General features: G+C 38.8%; 1 protein-coding gene across 1 annotated transcript in view; it reads right to left on the reverse strand.

Moving 5' to 3' along the window:
- Positions 1-1,991: 1,991 nt before the first annotated feature.
- The window catches only part of ASAP1 (ArfGAP with SH3 domain, ankyrin repeat and PH domain 1), a 143,825-nt gene continuing 127,030 nt past the window's right edge, over positions 1,992-18,786 (reverse strand). Inside the window, exons 25-30 of the mRNA XM_015811829.2 lie at positions 14,741-14,911; positions 10,144-10,210; positions 9,140-9,198; positions 6,611-7,062; positions 3,849-3,971; positions 1,992-2,739 (exon numbers count right to left, since the gene is read on the reverse strand). Of these exons, the coding sequence (XP_015667315.1) occupies positions 2,665-2,739; positions 3,849-3,971; positions 6,611-7,062; positions 9,140-9,198; positions 10,144-10,210; positions 14,741-14,911 (947 nt within the window). The 3' untranslated portion in view covers positions 1,992-2,664. The remainder of the gene's footprint in view (positions 2,740-3,848; positions 3,972-6,610; positions 7,063-9,139; positions 9,199-10,143; positions 10,211-14,740; positions 14,912-18,786) is intronic.

The raw sequence follows: 18,786 nt of genomic DNA on the forward strand, positions 1-18,786 counted from the left end.
ATTAAACACATAAGGAGACAAGTGTACTGGTGTAGGATGATGATTGTAACATTCAAAGGAGATTTCAGTATCGACTAGTACTATAAGATCTGTTTTTGTTCTACAGGTGGGTGCAGTATGTCATAAAAAAATAAATAGCAATTGCTGTTCAACAGTAAGATAACACATCGTTTCCAGAACATACTTCCCTCCCTGGGGGAAAAAAAAAAACTCCCAAAAAACAAGCAGGCTTTCCAAATATATCATGAAATGTACAAAATTGCAGATAGTGGCTCTAAGTTTAAATAAGAACCCTTGTACTTAAACTCAACCTATATATCATACATTGCATCTTAATTCGCCTATGGACTCTAAATCAAATAGTCAGCTCTTGGTTCCCGATGGAACTCATTTTATTTAAAAAATCCATACGCTACTTCAAAAAGCTTACAAAATAATAGACATTTGACTCTACATCATTTTACACATCTTTATAGGTTCGCTTTTATCTTCTTCTTTTTTTTTTAAACGTGGATTCTGAGTTTGTTTTAAAAGACAATTGACAAAGTGGATGAGTTTTCTCCTTTAATGCACTGGAAGGATCCTTAGCGAGCAATATGCTAAGTCATTTTTGTTCTAGCGTTTATATAAACAGCTGAAGTCGGAAAACACTTGACGTTTGCAAACAGGCTCACTCATTCATCTTGTACCTTTGAACAAAATGTCTGTGACCCAGATGAAGCAATGGTTTGAAAACTCACTTTGCAATAAGAGCTGATAAATGCTTTGCTTTCTTTCATGTTAAGAGTTCTTAAATTGCTTGTATTTTGTATGTTAACCACTCAAACACTGAGGTTGTTGGTTTTTTTTAAAAAAAAAAACACAACAGGTCCATATTGCTTTGGCTATGGACGTGTTGCAAAACTCAATGTTTATTTGATTTAACATGCAATTAATTGATGCTCGTGCTTGGAGTGAAATGAATTGTTTTGAGATGGAATTTCAACAGACTGCTCTAGAGGAAGTGAAACTTGGTCTATTGGCAAAGTAGCTTTTTTAACCAGTTTCTGCCCAGTAAAACTGCAAAATATGTAACAAAACTCTAGCTCTCTCTATTTCTCCTTCCCAGAAGGCTTTATCTGTTCTGAAAATGTTTAGGAAGAAATGCTTTGGCCCAGCAATTCTCTGCTGTTTATCAGATATCTTTTGTAAGCTTCCATACAAATCTCTATATTAAAAAAATGTACTGTCACTTTAAGGGATCAGCTCCTTAAATTGCAAGGAGTGGCACTTTTTTTCCAGGTTTTGCAGAAATTTCAGAGAAAACCTAATTGTGTAGCAGAGAGGTGTGTGGCAATTGTGCAAAGTCTGAAGCCTTCTTCCAAATTGTGTTCGAAGCACGCACAGTCTTAACAAATAAATACGTAGCCGAAAGGAATATGCCCCTTACTACCTTGATTGAAAAAAAAAATGAATTGAAGCTGCAGTCATAATATTTTAGCAGTCTAATAATCACAGGTCCAAACAGGTCCTTCCTACATTATTAACATTGTGGCTGCCAGACTCGGCATTGTTCAGTTTAGGAAAGCAAACTACTTCCAGATGTTCTTGTGGCTTCTCTAACAGCAGCTATTTTTCAGGAAAGGATATTTTTTAATGGTTTCGCTAACAATTTTGAGTTCTCCAGGCAGTAATACAATAGCAATATTGTGACTGAATATGGCTTAGGTGGAATGAAGGTTGAGATCCCCCAATAGCTCAGTGAACGAATTGAGACGGCCAACAAATACTGTTGATATTTTTGATCTGGATGGTAAGGAGATCACCCCGAAGCTACCCTATTTGAAAAATGAATGACAAGCTGACAAATGTCACTTAAGTTCTTGCTTGAACAGAGACTATAAGCAGAAACGTGAAGAAGCCATGCGCGTAGGAATGTACTTTACACTGAGATCCTGAAAGAAAAGCTCCAGCCAGGAACCTCTTGTGGGTTTCTTTGCGAGGCTGAATAATTTTTATTAAAGACTTCTGAGATGGAGCCCAGTGAGGTAAAAGAGCACGGGAAGAGACTGCAGTTACAGAATACAAACATGAACATGTGGTTTAATGCACCACAACAATTCTACTGGTTTTACCTGTAGCGTTAGTGCATATTTTCGTTTGTTGGGATGGATGGGATACACCGGACACCAAGGAAGGGGGATTTGCCAACTGACATCAGCTGTTCCTTTGGGGAGGGGAAAGGTGGAAACGCTGCTAGCTATCTACTTTGAGAATACTGAAGTATTACTAGGAATGGTAAATTCTGCACAGCTGAATAGGACTGAATGGGAACTAACAGTTCATTTAGAAAGCTGGCAGTTCATAACACACAGACAAAAAAAAAAAAGAATTTAAGTGCTTGATGCCAAGTAATGGCTTGAGCAACCCAGTAAGGCATGCCAGCTTCAACAATGACCATAATACTGGCAATGGCAAAGGAACGCCTTCTATGTACAATACAGGTGTGTGAGTCCCTCGTACGGGGGCAGGACCGAGTGCTTGTCTTGTTAACAGCAGTTATATATATATACATCAATATCCACAATTATGCACAGAATTACAGGGATGCAGCAGCTGTTTTGCTTCGTGCTTAAAGCCTGACTTGCAGGAACAAATGTGCAATACTCAAGTTTCCGGTTGGATTTAGTCTGATAAAATGTGGACGAAGGAGACGGGGAAGACCCCTTTCCGTTCTGGCTTCCCTTCAATATGGCCGATCTGCAAAGAAGAACAAGCTGTCTGTCAGGCATCCTTTGGCAGGAGGCCTCCACCGTGTGAGCAGGTAGTCCTCGCCTTACGACCCCAACTGAGTCCATTTCTGTCGCTAAGCGAGGCAGCGGTCAAAAGTGAACTTACAAGGCTCGGCAAACATAATAAACCTTACAAATTGAATTAATAATGGGGCTCGTGTTAAATTTCCAGGGGCTATGTGCAAAACCCCTAGATTTCTTTTTCCAGAAGCAATCATGCAAACCTAGCAGACAACTTTGTCTCCCAGAAAGTAGAGAAGGGAACTAGGGGATTAGCCATTTTGGACCTAATTCTCACTAACAGAGATGAAATGATAGAAGGTGTTGAAGCCACAGGAATCCTGGGAGGTAGTGACCATGCAATATTGGAATTCAACATTATGGAAGCACAAGCAATAGAACACAGTCAAACTAGAGTCTTGGACTTCAAGAGAGCTAATTTCAATAAACTTAGAGAGGGCTTGGGAAGGATTCCATGGATGAGAATCCTCCAGGGGAAAACAACGCAAGAAGCTTGGGAAATTAACCAGTGGAACAACCTGCCTCCAGAAGCGGTGAATGCTCCAACACTGGAAGTTTTTAAGAAGAGGCTGGGCAGCCATTTGTCTGAAATGGTATAGGGTTTCCTGCCTGAGCAGGGGGTTGGACTCGATGACCTCCAAGGTCCCTTCCAACTTTATTATTATTATTATTATTATTATTATTATTATTATTATTATTATTATTATTATTATTATTACTACTACTACTACTACTACTACTACTACTACTACTACTATTATTATTATTATTATTATTATTATATCAATAGGGAAACTGGCAGGAGGTAAAAAAATGGTGATCATGTGACATCCTCCCTTAACGACCCACCGTGGTTTACTTAACAACAGCAGCCGAAAGTGCTGGAATGTTCATCGCAAAACAATGTAATTGTGTGATTGTTACGCTTTATGGCCAGGTTGCTTAGCGATGGAAATTCTTCTCCCAATTGCTGCTGTTAAGTGAGGATGACCTGCATACTGATATGCACAATATCCTTTGTTTTATTTAACTGTTAAAAAGTAGAAAAATACCTACCCACCACTCTTGATCCTCCTCTCCTGTGACGATAATAATTTCGCCCTCTACAAATGTAAGCTCGTCGTCGTTATCCGCCTGGCAATCGTAGATTGTCTTCACCCTCCTGACTTTATTCTTTCCCTGAAGAACACAAACAAACCATTTTAGATAAGATGGAAAAAAGATGGTCATCCTTTAGGTTGCTAATTGTAAGCGGAATGGGACAACTTGCCACAGCCAACACGCCACAGAAGAACTCGCCATGCCAACGCGCCACGGAAGAACTCACCATAGCCAACTCGCGGCCAATGCACCACAAAGCAACTCGCCACAGGACAACATACCATGGACAATGTGCCACGGGACAACTTGCCATGGACAACACGCTATGGGACAACCCACCATGGGACGTGGGACAACTCGCCACGGGATAACATGCCATGGGACATGTCACAGCCAATGTGCCACGGGACAACTCGCCATGAACAATGTGCCACGGGACAACTCGCCATGGACAATACGCTGCGAGACAACTCACCATGGGATGTGGGACAACTCATCACGGGACAACTCGCCACGGGATAACATGCCATGGGACATGTCACAGCCAATGTGCCACAGGACAACATGCCATGGACAATGTGCCACGGGATAACTTGCCATGGACAACACACTGCGGGACAACTCACCACCCGACGTGGGACAACTCGCCACGGGATAACTCACCACGGGATAACATGCCATGGGACATGTTACAGCCAATGTGCCACGGGACAACACGCCATGGGACACGTGCCACAGGACAACTCACCATGGCCAATGCGCTATGGTACAGCGCACTAAGGGACAACACACGATGGCCACGCACCATGGGACAACTCACCATGGGACATACCACGGCTAAAATGCTGCAGGACAACTCACCACAGCCAACACAGCACGGGACAACTTGCGACGGGACAACACATCACAGCCAATGCATCATGGGACAGCTTACCATGGGACACATGTCATGGGACGATATGCCACGGGACAACTTGCCAGGGCCAATGCATCAGGGGACAACTCACCACTGGAAAACTCGCCATGGCCAACGTGCCACAGGACAACTCGCCACGGGACAACACACCACAGCCAACGTGCCGTGGGACAACTCGCCAGGGCCAACGCACGGCAGGACTACTCTGTGGGACAATTCAACAGTTCTGTTTAATTATTTAAAATAAATAAAAAAAATATTTTAATTTTTGCCCTTCACATTTCATCCTGTCCCTCTTTTTGCATCCTTTTTTGAATGGTTCTATTCTACCATTTCTTTGATATCAGTATAAGTCTTGTCCCACGGCGAGCTGGCCGTGGCACACTGCCATCGACCCGACTGTCTATGAGCCAATGAGCCTGTTCAGATTCAGTCAGAAAATCTAGGGCAGATTTCTAGGCCACAGAGATGAGGCCGGTCCGCTTGTGAGTAAGGAGTTGGCAAAATCTTTCCACTTGATGATGCAATTGTCTCTTTCAGAACAGGGATAATGCATAATAATCCTCGTTTTACTGACCATCTAGAAACCTAAAGATTTCCTGCTCTCAACGCCACTACATTTTATAGGTATAATTTATCACGCGCAGACGTATTTCTGAAACGCTGAATTCAAGAAATGTCAATAATTCTGTTAAACCAATCAACATACTTGTGCCTGGAGATATACAGATCTGGAGAATAATTAGTCCTGCTAAGCATCTGCTTGCCTCTTTGTTTTATGATTACAGGTAGTCCTCGCCTTATGACCACAATGGAGTCCAAAACTTCTGTTGCTAAGTGAGACAGTTTCCCATTTTTACGGCCCTTCGTTAAGTGAATCACTGCAGTGACAGGGTTGTTAAGTGAATCTGGTTTCTCCATTGACTTTGTTTGTCAGAAGGTGACAAAAGGGGGACACTTTGTTTGTCAGAAGGTGACATGACCCCGGGACACTGCAACTGTCATAAGTACGAGCTGGTTTCCAAGTGTCCGAATTTTGATTTCCTCGGCCACGGGGGTGCTACAATGGTTGTAAGTCTGGAAAATGGTCATAAGTCATTTTTTTCAGGGCTGTTGTAACTTGTAATGGTCACTAAATGGAAGCTTGTAAGTCAAAGACTAGCTGTATGGCACCATCAAAGCTGACACCGGCCAGAGGATAGAACAACTCAAGGAATTAGTGCAAGACTGAAAGACATGGAAAGATCTAGCCTGGGATAGGCAACCTTGGCTCTTTTATGACTCCCAGAATTCCTGAGCCAGCATAGCTGACTCAGGAATTCTGGGAGCTGAAGTCCACGAGTCATAAAAGAGCCAAGGTTGCCTTCTTCTTCTTGTGCCATATCCATTATCGGACGTTGGCGATCATGTTGGTGGTCCTGTTTTTATCAGCAGCCGCACGAAAAAGTGCTGCTGAGTTTTGTCCAAACCAGTCCCTTAGATTTTGAAGCCACGATGTTCTTCTTCTGCCTGGACCTCGTTTGCCTTCAATCTTTCCCTGGAGGATTAAATGGAGTATGCCGTATTTTTCTGGGTGTCGCATCACATGTCTGAAATATTCTAACTTTCGTTTTTTAATTGTTTTGATGATTTCCCTTGGCTTTCCCAGGCGGCTTATCACCTCCTCATTGCCTACCCCTGATCTAGCCCACAGAATCACCAAGAGTTGGGCATGACTAAATGGACCTTATCATCCATCATCCATCAGCATCAGCACAACAGTATGGGCCATAACATCGGAAACAAGAAGCTATCGACCTACCATGTTAATTTTTCTAGGGAGTGGCACGGGGGTTTCTGCTGATCCAGGAGTTGTATCTCCAGACTCTTCCGATGCTTGTTTCTGGACAATCTCTTTCAACTGTATCTTTGGGGAAAGATCCATATTGGGCGATTTCTGATTGGCCTCAGAGGGCTGGGATCTGGGGGATATCTCCCCACCAGGAGATTTTGCCAAAGCTTCTCCTAGTTGTGGTTTTGGAGGGAGATCCTTCATTTGGGGCTTTGGAGGTAAGTCTGCTAGTTGGGGTTTGGGAGGCAGGTCGCCCAGTTGGGGTTTGGGGGGTAATTCTCCTGGTTTGGGGGCTAAATCTGCAGGCTGGGGTTTCTGGGGCAGATCGATACACAGAGAAGCGGACTTTTGAAAGGTTTCAGATTGGTGGCTGGATTTATCGAGCGAAGGGAGATGAATGGTTTCTATTTTTCGTAATGCCACTGAAAGAGAAAGCAAAAACAGTGAGAGGATTTCAGATGCAGCCTTTTTCTTTCCCTTCCCTGTTTTCCTGAAAACAAATCCCATCTGTCTCCATTGCAATTTTACCACTGCCACTTTATTGAGCACAATATACTAATTTATATTGGGACCCACTGACAGCAGCAGAAGAAATGATAAACGTGCAATCTCAAAAGCCCAAATGCAATATATACAGGGGGAGGGGGGGGAATGAACACCTGTGGTTCTTTCGTTTACTCTTTCTTTTTCTATAGCACAATCTTTTATTTTTATTTTATTTTTCTTGCCTAGGTGTATAAAAAGAGAGAAAGGTCTATGGAGATTCTCAAACATCCAGGTCATGGCTGTCCCAAAGGTGTTTTTCTCCCAAAAGGCAGCTGGATTTTCTTATTATTTTTTTTCTTTGAAAACATTTTGCTTCTCATCCTAGAAACTTCATAGAAACTGAAGAGGTTTCTTGTATGAGAAGCGTCCCCTTTTCAAAGAAAAACAAGAAAAACAAAGTTCAGTTGCCTTTTGGAAAAAGCATCTCTGGGAAAAACAGAGAGAGGGTTACAATTTACAAATACAAAATACAAAACAATTTAACCAACCCAAAACAAGGAAAGGTAAAGAAGATGGTAAAAAAAGAACGTTTTAAAACGGATCGTTAGCAGTCACCCTTAAACTGAGCCTTGATCGCATGAAACTTTTAGTCTCTGAGCTGAGAGAATTTAAAGAGAGAATGTAAAGAGAATTTAAGGCAAAAGTCTACTAGTTGCATTCCTGCCTACTGGCTCTTTTAAAGAAGTTGAATTATGGAGAGCAGATTCCATGAGTTTTTATTTCAAACTATCAATGCAATTCTGCACATATTATATGTATGTATGTAAGTATATATGTATGTATGTATGTGCGTGCGCGCGCACACACACACACACACCCCTCTCAATTCCTGGCAAATAGATGGGGAAGAAATGGAGGTAGTGACAGATTTTATCTTCCTGGGCTCCAAGATCACCGCAGATGGGAACTGCAGCCAAGAAATTAAAAGACGCTTGCTCCTGGGGAGGAAAGCTATGGCAAATATAGACAGCATACTGAAAAGCAGAGACATCACCCTGCCAACAAAAGTACGTATAGTCAAGGCCATTGTTTTCCCAGCTGCAATGTATGGATGTCAAAGTTGAACCATAAGAAAGGCTGAGCGCCAAAGAATTGAGGCCTTTGAACTCTGGTGCTGGAGAAGACTCCTGCGAGTCCCCTGGACTGCAAGGCAATCAAACCGGTCAGTCCTAGAAGAGATCAACCCTGACTGCTCCTTAGAAGGCCAGATCCTGAAGTTGAAACTCAAGTACTTTGGCCACCTAATGAGAAGGAAGGACTCACTGGAGAAGAGCCTAATGCTGGGAAAGATGGAGGGCAATAGAAGAAGGGGACTACAGAGAATGAGGTGGCTGGATGGAGTCACTGAAGCAGTAGGCATGAACTTAAATGGACTCCAGAAGATGGTAGAGGACAGGAAGGCCTAGAGGAATGTGGTCCATGGGGTCGGACACTTCACAACTAACAACACACTCACACAAACTCTCTCTCTCTCTCTCTCTCTCTCTCTCTCTCTCTCTCTCTCTCTCTCACACACACACACACACACACACACACAAAGAGAGAGAGACAGAGAGAGAGAATTGCATTGAAAGATTGTTTGAAATAAAAATTCATGGAATCTGCTCCCCATAATTTGACTACATCAAAGGCAGACTTTACAGGTCTCCTACCTTCATTCACTATCCTAGCTTAGATTGTCCAGGGGTTGGTTTGTTTTTTGTTTTTTTTTTGAAGTGAAAGCCACTCAGCATATTACATGCTCACATAAAATCCCCCCTGAGTCAATCTTGACAGCTCTTAATAATAATAATAATAATAATAATAATAATAATAATAATAATAATAATAATGAAGTTCTTTCATTTTTCTTTTCTCCTCATCTAACGTACAGCCCTGGGATATTCTTGCGGTTTCCCATTCCAAGACTACCCTTGCCTGACCCTGCTTTGCTTTTTTCATTAACATCCTTACCTTTTTGAGGTAGTTTTGGAAGCACCCGGGGCCCCAAGGCAGTCTTAGCAGTCCCGGCACTGATGAAGAAAGACACAAGAGGTTCAATTCTATAATTTAAAAAAAAAGCCTCGTATTTAGGACAGAGGCGTCCATCAGCATTGCCGACCCGAACATTTTCAGAACTGGACACCTTACAGAGGCGTTTATTGTCATTTTTAACCACGCTCACAAGCAAACCATGTGGTCGGTAAGCGAATCCATCTTCCTTGATGGACTTGTCGGAAGCCAGTTAAGGAAAATCACAAATTGCGAAGGCACTGCAACCTTCGTAAATGTGAATTGGTTGCCGAGTGCTCGAATTGTGACCCTGTGACTGTGGGGATGGTACAATTGTAAACTCAAGAATGGGTCGTAAGTCACTTTTTCCGAGGCCATCGTAACTGTGAGACGTTATTAAACGAATGGTTGTTAAGTCGAGTTGAACGCAAACTGTGCAAACACTAGAAGAAGCTAAGAAAAAGAGATATGAATGCAGATGTGTGTGTGTGTGTGTGTGTGTGTGTGTGTGAAATCCTCTACACCAGTGGTTCTCAACCTGTGGGTCGGGACCCCATTTGGGGTCGATCGACCATTTCACGGGGGTCGCCAAGCAAGACTGTCTGCCATTTTTTTTGTCCGCCATTTTTTTCCCCCTTTTCCAGCGGGTGCCTTACCTCCCTTGGGCTGGGCCAGCTGGTGGTCGGCCTGCTCCGTCTCTGCCGCTTGCCAGCTACGCCTCGGCCGGCGCAGGGGGCGGAACCACGCATGCGCGGCGCTCCCGGGCAGGGAAAGTCCTCGACCTATGACCGGCTGGGTAGTCCTCGACTTACGACCGGTTTAGTCCTCGACTTACGACCGGTTGGAGTCGCAGCATTAAAAAGGTTGAGAACCACTGCTCTACACCATAAAAATCATATCTACTTTCACATTCTTGTGTGATGACAGTAAATATATAAAATAACATCAACATATAAATATCTCACCCTGACTGTTGAGACATCCCTTCAAATTTGTTTGCAGTCTTGGTGGCTGGGGGACCAAGATCATTACCTAAAAGTAAGAATATTGAACATTAAAAATTTTAAAGTAGCAGCCACGACATTAAATGATTAGAATCCGTCATAGAAATGGTATAAAGATTTGGACGTATATTCTTTTTTTTAAAATACAATTCTTGTTGTTTTAATGAATGATAATTAAGTGTAAACGTTTTCTAATATTTCTACAAGTAATAATCACATCAATATAATATTCCTTTGCTATCCAGTCATTCTGGTTGTCTCATCATAGATCCTGTTTACAGTTCTTGTTTACATTTGTTTTTCCCACAATGTTCTAAACATTTTTACTGGTTAAGATTTTCTCAAAGTTAATTACATTTAAATATTTAAATCTATTTTTTCTCATGTATTCTTATGTATAATGATTTAAGTGAAAGATGCAAGGCTTTCCAAAACGTTACAGGTAAATCCTTGACTTATGACCACAATTAAACCCAAAATTTATGTTGTCAAGTAAGACAGTTAAGGGAGTTTTGGCCCATTTTACAACTTTTCTTGTCACAATTGTTAAGTGAATTATTGCAGTTGCTAACTTAATAGCCCAGCTGTTAAGTGAACCTGGCTTCCCCATGGACTTTGCTTGTTAGAAGGTCACAAAAGGTGAGTGTGTGACCTAGGGACACGGCAACTGCCATAAATATGAACTGTTGGCCAAGTGTCCAAATTTTGATCATGTGACCATGGGGATGCTACAACAGTCGTAAGTGTGAAAAACAGTCATAAGTCACTTTTTTCAGTGCCGCTGTAAATTCAGACGGTCACTAAACAAATGGTTGTAAGTCAAGGACTATCTGTAATTTGATACAATAAAAATCAGACTGCTAATGAGGAAAGAATATTCAAAATGAAACACTCAATTCAACCTAATCTCAAACTCAGTTTCATCTACATCATTCAGTACTGACTGCATCTCAGAATCTGTGTATCTATCATCAATATATATCATATCCATCATCATCTCTGCCTATCACATCTATCTATCTACCGGTATCTACCGGTATCTACCGGTATCTACCGGTATCTATCTATCTATCTATCTATCTATCTATCTATCTATCTATCTATCTATCTATCTATCTATCTATCTATCTATCTATCTATCTATCTATCTATCTCTATCTATCTATCTATCTATCTATCTATCTATCTATCTATCTATCTATCTATCTATCTATCTATCTCTTTCATATCTATCTATATCTATCTCTTTCATACCTACCTACCTACCTATCTAGCTATCTCTCTCTCATCTATCTATATCTATCTCTTTCATATCTATCTATCTATCTATCTATCTATCTATCTATCTATCTATCTATCTATCTATCTATCTATCTATCTATCTATCTATCTATCTATCTATCTATCTATCTATCTATCTTATCTATCTATCTATCTATCTATCTATCTATCTATCTATCTATCTATCTATCTATCTATCTATCTATCATCTACCTACCTACCTACCTACCTATCTCTTTCATATGCATGCATGCATGTATCTCTATCTCTATCACATACACTGCACCCACTGGCAACTCCTTCAATCAAATATGCCTGCTCCTGAGATTACACAACCCCAATCACCTTCTATTTACAAAGTCTTTATTTCTGTTTCACTAGACCTGCTACAAGCAACATGTTCAAATTTTCAGAGAAAAAAATGTATCTGATTCTATCTGATATATTTCGAATTGGCCAAGGATGGCTAGACCCCCAAAGCAAATGTTCTCTGATTGATTGATCACTTGATTGATTTATAGGTTGCCCAACTCCAGTGGGCTTTAGAGTTAGCCTTGGATGCTGTACATAAAAATGGTTTTTGGAGGCAAATTATCCAGAAGAAGTACTAGAAATGCGTGCCATTTTCCCTGCTTCCTAACCTGATTTAGACTGTCTAAATCTGTAACTCTTTTCTCCATCAACGCTCTAATAATCTGAAAAGCCAAGAGTGGAAATCAGAATAGGGAGATCTCAAGAGATTCAGACCAGTCAAAATGCATGGAACTACTAGAAGATGATACAGAGAGAAACTCTTATTAAAGAAAGTGATCTTAACAGTTATAAATGTTGACAAGAAAGCTGAATACTCCAGGATATTAGGGATAGGAAAGGTATATACTGGTGCTTAAAAGGTTGTGAACCCATTTGAATTCTCAATATTTCTCTATGAATACGACCTAAAGATTGATCTGTTCTCCACCCAAGCCCTAAAAGAAGAGAACAAAATTATATCAGTTAAAAACATTATATTTTAATTTATTTATTGGGGAAGGTGATCCAAAGTACATATTTGTGTTCTCTTTATCTAGTTTTAGGACGTGTGGAGAACAACGTTTTAGCTCATGTTTATGCACAAATATTGAAATTATGCACAAAATCAAAAGGGTTCATAAACTTTTAAGAATCTCTCTAGAACCTCTTAAAACAAACTTTTAACAAACTCTCTTGAAACTCATCTTGTACATGTTCCTCCATTTTTAATGACAAGGTCACTTAAAATTCACAGCATACTCAAAACAAATTACAAACAACTGAGGTAATAAAAACAGACAAAATACAGGTGATCTCATTCATCATATGAAAACTGCAAACACACTGACACCAAATACAATGCACAATACAATATCTGTGTGTACCATTCTTCCCCTCACAGGTCACTGCTACTACAGACTCAGAAAGCTGTGTTGTAATTTATAGTTAATTTTATTTTTGTTCTTCTGCAGTTTAATTACGCTCAGGTTTGATCTAGGGGTTAAGGCACCAGGCTAGAAAGTGGGAGACCATGAGTTCAAATTCCACCTTAGCCATGAAAGCTGGCTGGATGGCTCCGAGCCAATCACCAGAAACAGAAAATTCTAGTTCCACTTTAGGCATGAAAGTTATCCGGGTTACTTTGGGCCAATCACTCTCTCTTAGCCCAACCCACCTCACAGGATTGTTGTTGTGGGGAAAAATAGGAGGAGGAGTGTTAGGTATGTCCGCCATCTTGAGGTATTTTTTAAAAAATAATAAAGGTGGGGTATAAATAAATATAATTTGGTAGTCAAACAATATAGAATTGAGCAGGTTCCTGTTTAGCTGTTTCTGCACTTCCGGAAAGAACTATATTCTGTATAAATCTAAAAATATATTTGGCTATCATTATATGTCACCTGCGCTGATGTATAAGACACTTTGAATATGTAGCAACTGCTGATAACCTTATAAAATGATTAAGATTTGATTTTTAAGCTGATAGGAAGTCTACTCATCTATAGCTCCACTGATTACAAATTTCAGCTTTCTCTCTGTTTTGAATCAATGTTCCATTTCTATTAAATTTCAATGGCCCTTTAGACTTGTTAAAATGTTGGACATAAATCAGAATAAATCTTTATGCTGTTGGGATTCGAAACTATTCACGATAAAGTATGTAGTTCAAACAATCCTTAGAGCTAAAATTAAAAACAGATAGCCTAATGCAGAGAATCATAACTTAATCAAGTAAAAGTTTCAGGCCTCTGAAATGTTCTGAAACTATAACCGAAGCATACTGTTTTTATTATCTCTTTTTTAGCACTATAAAATGCTATTTTAAACCATTTTCCGCAGAACACAAAATTAATATGGTAAGAGTGAGGTATTTATCTTTGTATTGTATATGTATCTGTTTTAACATGCTGTGCACCGCCCTGAGTCCTGCGGGAGAAGGGCGGTATATAAATTAAATAAATAAATAAACAGCTTCAAAAGGTTTCCTAGGATGCTTCATCTCCCAACACAAAATATATCCTGATCCAAAGACTGTTCTAACAAACTTCCTGGCTTTATAAGGAGGTCATAATTTTCTATCTATCACAGGTTTCAGAAAAAAACAATGAGCTATAAAACTTTGGAGTAACTCTAAAATCCCAGCAAGAGCATTTAATTTATAATCAGTGGTTCCAGCTCAATTAAAACATCATAACCAACCATAGTTGGTTCTAATGTTGCAGAGAATTGCAACCATGGCTTGAACTTTCAAATATTAGGCATTTTTTTTTTACCTTTTCCATTTTGCATTTGTTTCTATATTCTTCCACATAGGAGGGCTCCAGACACACAGTAACGTAAGATTTGTCAAGACATCACACCAAGCAACAACAGAAATCATATTTCCCAAAATCCATACCATAAGATGGGACACCAGTTAGGGCCAGGACCCCCCCTACAAGCTGGCAACTTAATCTCCCACTATAGTAAATCATAGTGAGAATTCCTTAACCATGGTTGGATAGGGCATTGTTAGGCTCAAAGAATCAGGACCACATGCCAAGATATATTGCTTGTGCCTATACACAAGAATTTAGTCAATTAACAGCACTAAATTGGCATTAGGTAAGTGTTAATGGAATTCAAAGGGGAGCTGGAGTTGGACCAGTTGTGGGAATGTAATGATTCCAGGCTGATTCCTCTCTTGACTCCACCCCCCAGGCTTTACCTATCCTTTCCCTACAGGCATTGAAACTAAATCAGTATGAATATTATTATAACTCACCCCAAGACATTTGGCCCTTATTCTGGGGCCCATGAGGTTGTGGGCTGGGTGGGTCTGATAGGGTTCTTTTGTGTCCAGGGGGTGGGGGAGGGGGCTTCTTCTTAGACAGGGTGGAGCTGCCACTAGAGGCTGGAGTGCTTAATGGGAGTGTTGAAGGAGGGCACGTTGGACCTGTGGAGATAAACAAATGTCTTCTTATCAACACAAAGATGGGTTAACACCAATACAGCACAAGGGAAACTCAAAATCAGACAACAGGAAAATACAGCAAAGGACTGGGGAAAAAACAACAACCAATGGCCATTACAAAAAGTGGACAATTTAGCAGAATTCTTTTTCTATTATTAACTTTTCCAGCAATTACTGTGATTGGAGAAATAGATACACATGTAGAGACATACACACAGTTTCAAAGAGAAGGCAACACAAAGAAACTTAAGATGCAGGAAGAGAGGTTTACATATAATACCAAGTAAATCCACTGACTACAATTTGGATCGGTCACCAGAGATTTAATTTTCTGAGCTTTCAGATTTATGCTCCTCAGAGAACTTCAGAATGTGTGAAACATTCTGATGAGATAGAAGTTCCCTCAGGATGGGCTCCAGCATGAATCTGAAAGCTTGGAAGACTAAACCTCTGGTCCCGGTGACCGATCCAGATTGGATCCTGCAACATTATGCAGGGACACGTATATGCCTTCATTCGTAAATCAACGGCCTTATATTACACTTAAATCCATGATTTCAGCGAATGTACTTAAGAATAACTGGTGCAATATATAGATATTCATACATTGAAAAAACAAATATTAAACAAAAATAACATCTCTGGGCGGAACATTAAATTTTGGAAATAGAGCTAATGCAAAGAGTGTTATTATTTAAAAGGTGATTATGTCCCACAAAAATAATCTCCACTATATTGAGTCTTATCAATAGAATAAGTTAAGTTACTATTGTAAATCCCATTCATTAATGTTGGCCGTTTATAGATACGATTAAGACTAGATCTGACTATTTACCAATACAAATATTCATCAACATTAGTATGAATAAATCCAAGCAGTAATTTTACTTATTATATCTAATGTTAAATCTAAAAGAATTGTGTCAACAGCCAAAAGCACAGTTTTAATGTAGTAAAGATCTCACGTTCAAAACACTAACAAGCCGAGGTGAATGACGATTTATCAATGTGAAATAGACTACTCTTGATTATGTGTTTATCTACTTGAACGTGATTTGAATTGAATCACGTATCTTTTAATAGAACAATTTAGCAAAAGTTAATCTCAAAATAGAAACGTTTTAACACTGTTATATGTCTGATGTCTGTTTTTATATTAATTTCAGCTTATTTATATTTTTGCTGACTCATTACTCCTCTAGAAAACAACTGGCTGTAGGATTATAAGCAAATACATTAATCAAATAGATTTAATCAAACTATTCATTTGTTGATGGTGTGCATACTAAGCAGCAAAACAGCATATATCTCCCTTCATTCTATTAAGCTTGATTAGCACCCTAAAAAAGAAGTGTAAGTGAGGTTAGGCAAGAATGTTTATTAATTGTAATCACAAGTTTCTTTGCATTGTAAATTAAACATTTTTATTTAAAACAAGATAATGTATGCCATCTAAGTAATTAAATTAGATTAAATCTGTGTCCAATGGTATCTTATCTCAAGAGAGAGAGCATATATCAACTGATAAGCAAGGGGGAATTCATATCTTTTAGGTATCTGTCATAGTTGGACATGATTACAGTTGACCTAATGTAGACTTTCAGATCCACCAAGATGGTTCTTTAATGGAAAAGATGAAAAGCTATGGGTTCGAATCAGCATGGGTATAGGAGCAGGTGCAAAGGCAATCAACAAAGTTCTTTGTTCTTGTTTGCAGTAAAGATTCATTTAGCTAAAATGTATCCGAAAAAGTTCTTTCGAACCCAAGCCTAGGATTCAAATTTGCTAGGCAAAGTTAAGTGATCTCTGATAAGAGATGCTTGGTATCATGTATCCACTTTATTTTCTAAGAATGCTTCCAGGTTAGATTTGGGGATACAGGGAGTCCTCAACTTACAACAGTCCATTTATTGACTGTTCAGAATTGCAACGGCACTGAAAAAAATGATTTTACAACCATTTTTCATACAACCGTTGCAGCATCTCCATGGTCACCTGATCCAAATTCAAATGCTTGGCAACTGGCATGTATTTATGACGGTTGCAATTGTCCTGGGGTCACATGACCCCCTTTTGCGACCGTCTGACAAGCAAAGTCAATGGAGAAGCCAGATTCATTTAACAACAGTGTTGTTGACTTAACAACTGCAGTGATTCGCTTAACAACTGTGGTGAGAAAGGTCATAAAATGGGGCAAAGCTCACTTAACAAATGTCTCGCTTAGCAACAGAAATGTTGGGCTCAATTGTGGTTGTAAATTGAGGACTACCTGTATTACCTATGAATATTACTTAAATATTTTTGAAGGTGATGTTTTGCCTTGCAACATATAAGCTTTCCATTTAATTACATTGAAAATGTAATTAACGTTTGTTCTTGTTAGTTGCAAAGTTGTGTCCGACCCATTAAATTAACGTTTAATGTTTCCCTAATTTCTGATAAAGTTTGTTGAGAAGATCCTTACCTCCTATAATAAATAAAATCCTGCTCTTCCTCACAAAATAATGATTTGCTACTTTTCATTATTAAGCAATGAACTATCAGGCAATACAATGGAACAGATCTTATCATATTGTGTATCTTGAGTTATTACCTTGATATTTCCACTCTTTAGAAATAATTAATTTGACTGTTAAAATTTGATTTTTTTAATTTTACAAAAAAAGTTTTGGTTCTGCTATCAAATATATGTAATAAACCTAACCCTGGAGGGAAACCCTCAATCTTCTGTTCACTTATATGTAAAATCTCATTAAAAACGTTCTTGGAATGTATCATATTTGTGCTCCAGAGACAGAATACATAACACATATACAAAAGTATGGCCTATTGGGATCTTTATATTAAAACAACACATTTCATGTGTGGTCAGAATCCAAAAATTATATATAATACAGGCTTTCAGTTGAACAAAACAATACATTTAAGAATTATATATGTAGAACAGATTGTGGTAAATTGTAGAGGTGACATAGAAATAGGACTTGCATTTTCTTTTACGTATTTTTATTCTATTTTTAATATATGGTATTATTACTGTTCTGTGTTTTATATTTTATATTCTGATATAGCCTAACAGCTAATCCGTAAAGTATTATTATCACTGCATTCTAATACTATTACATGTCAAAGATTAGAGAATGCTCCCTTCAGTTTATAGTCTTCGCAATAGTTCACTGAATATTTTTAGGCTTTGAGAATCTTAACTTAGGTGCCACTGATGTTCAAGCATACTTCCTCTTTTGATGCTAATTAACAATTCTCTAAGGAATTTATCTACTTTATGGTAGATTCGCCAACATTTATTTCAAATAAGAGCTGATATATTTTTGAAATTGTATCTGTAGTTGCTATAAAAAAGTTAAATTTTCAAAACTAAATAGATTTCCATTCTATTTTCATTCTCCACTGTTTTAAAATTTCATATTGAATTGATCTGATACCAGAAGAAAACATAATATCCACCATCCTAATTGTGATTCATTTTGCTTTAGACTGCAAGGTATTGAGTTTTTTAAAAAATCATTTATTTCATAAAAGCTTTCCCCAAGTACAGGGTCTGTGCTAATCTTGACATCTTTTGTCCACAATGGCATTCAGATTTTGCATTGAAGACTCAGAATTTATGTATTTACAAATAACCAATCATAAACATTATAATTTAACTTTTTTCATATTAAGTGATATATAGAGCAATTTGATGCAATCAGTCTCCAATTAAGCCTAACTATAATCAATAAGATTTCCTCTGAAAAGAATTTATACATTCAAGCTTTAAAATATTTCCTCTACTCATATTAAAATTATTTTATCATTTTAATATTATTTGGCATATTTAGGCAACTGTGCACCCATTT

This window comes from Protobothrops mucrosquamatus, unplaced genomic scaffold (genome assembly GCF_001527695.2).
Source record: "Protobothrops mucrosquamatus isolate PMUCROS unplaced genomic scaffold, P.Mucros_1.0 scaffold_53, whole genome shotgun sequence".
NCBI lineage: Eukaryota > Metazoa > Chordata > Lepidosauria > Squamata > Viperidae > Protobothrops > Protobothrops mucrosquamatus.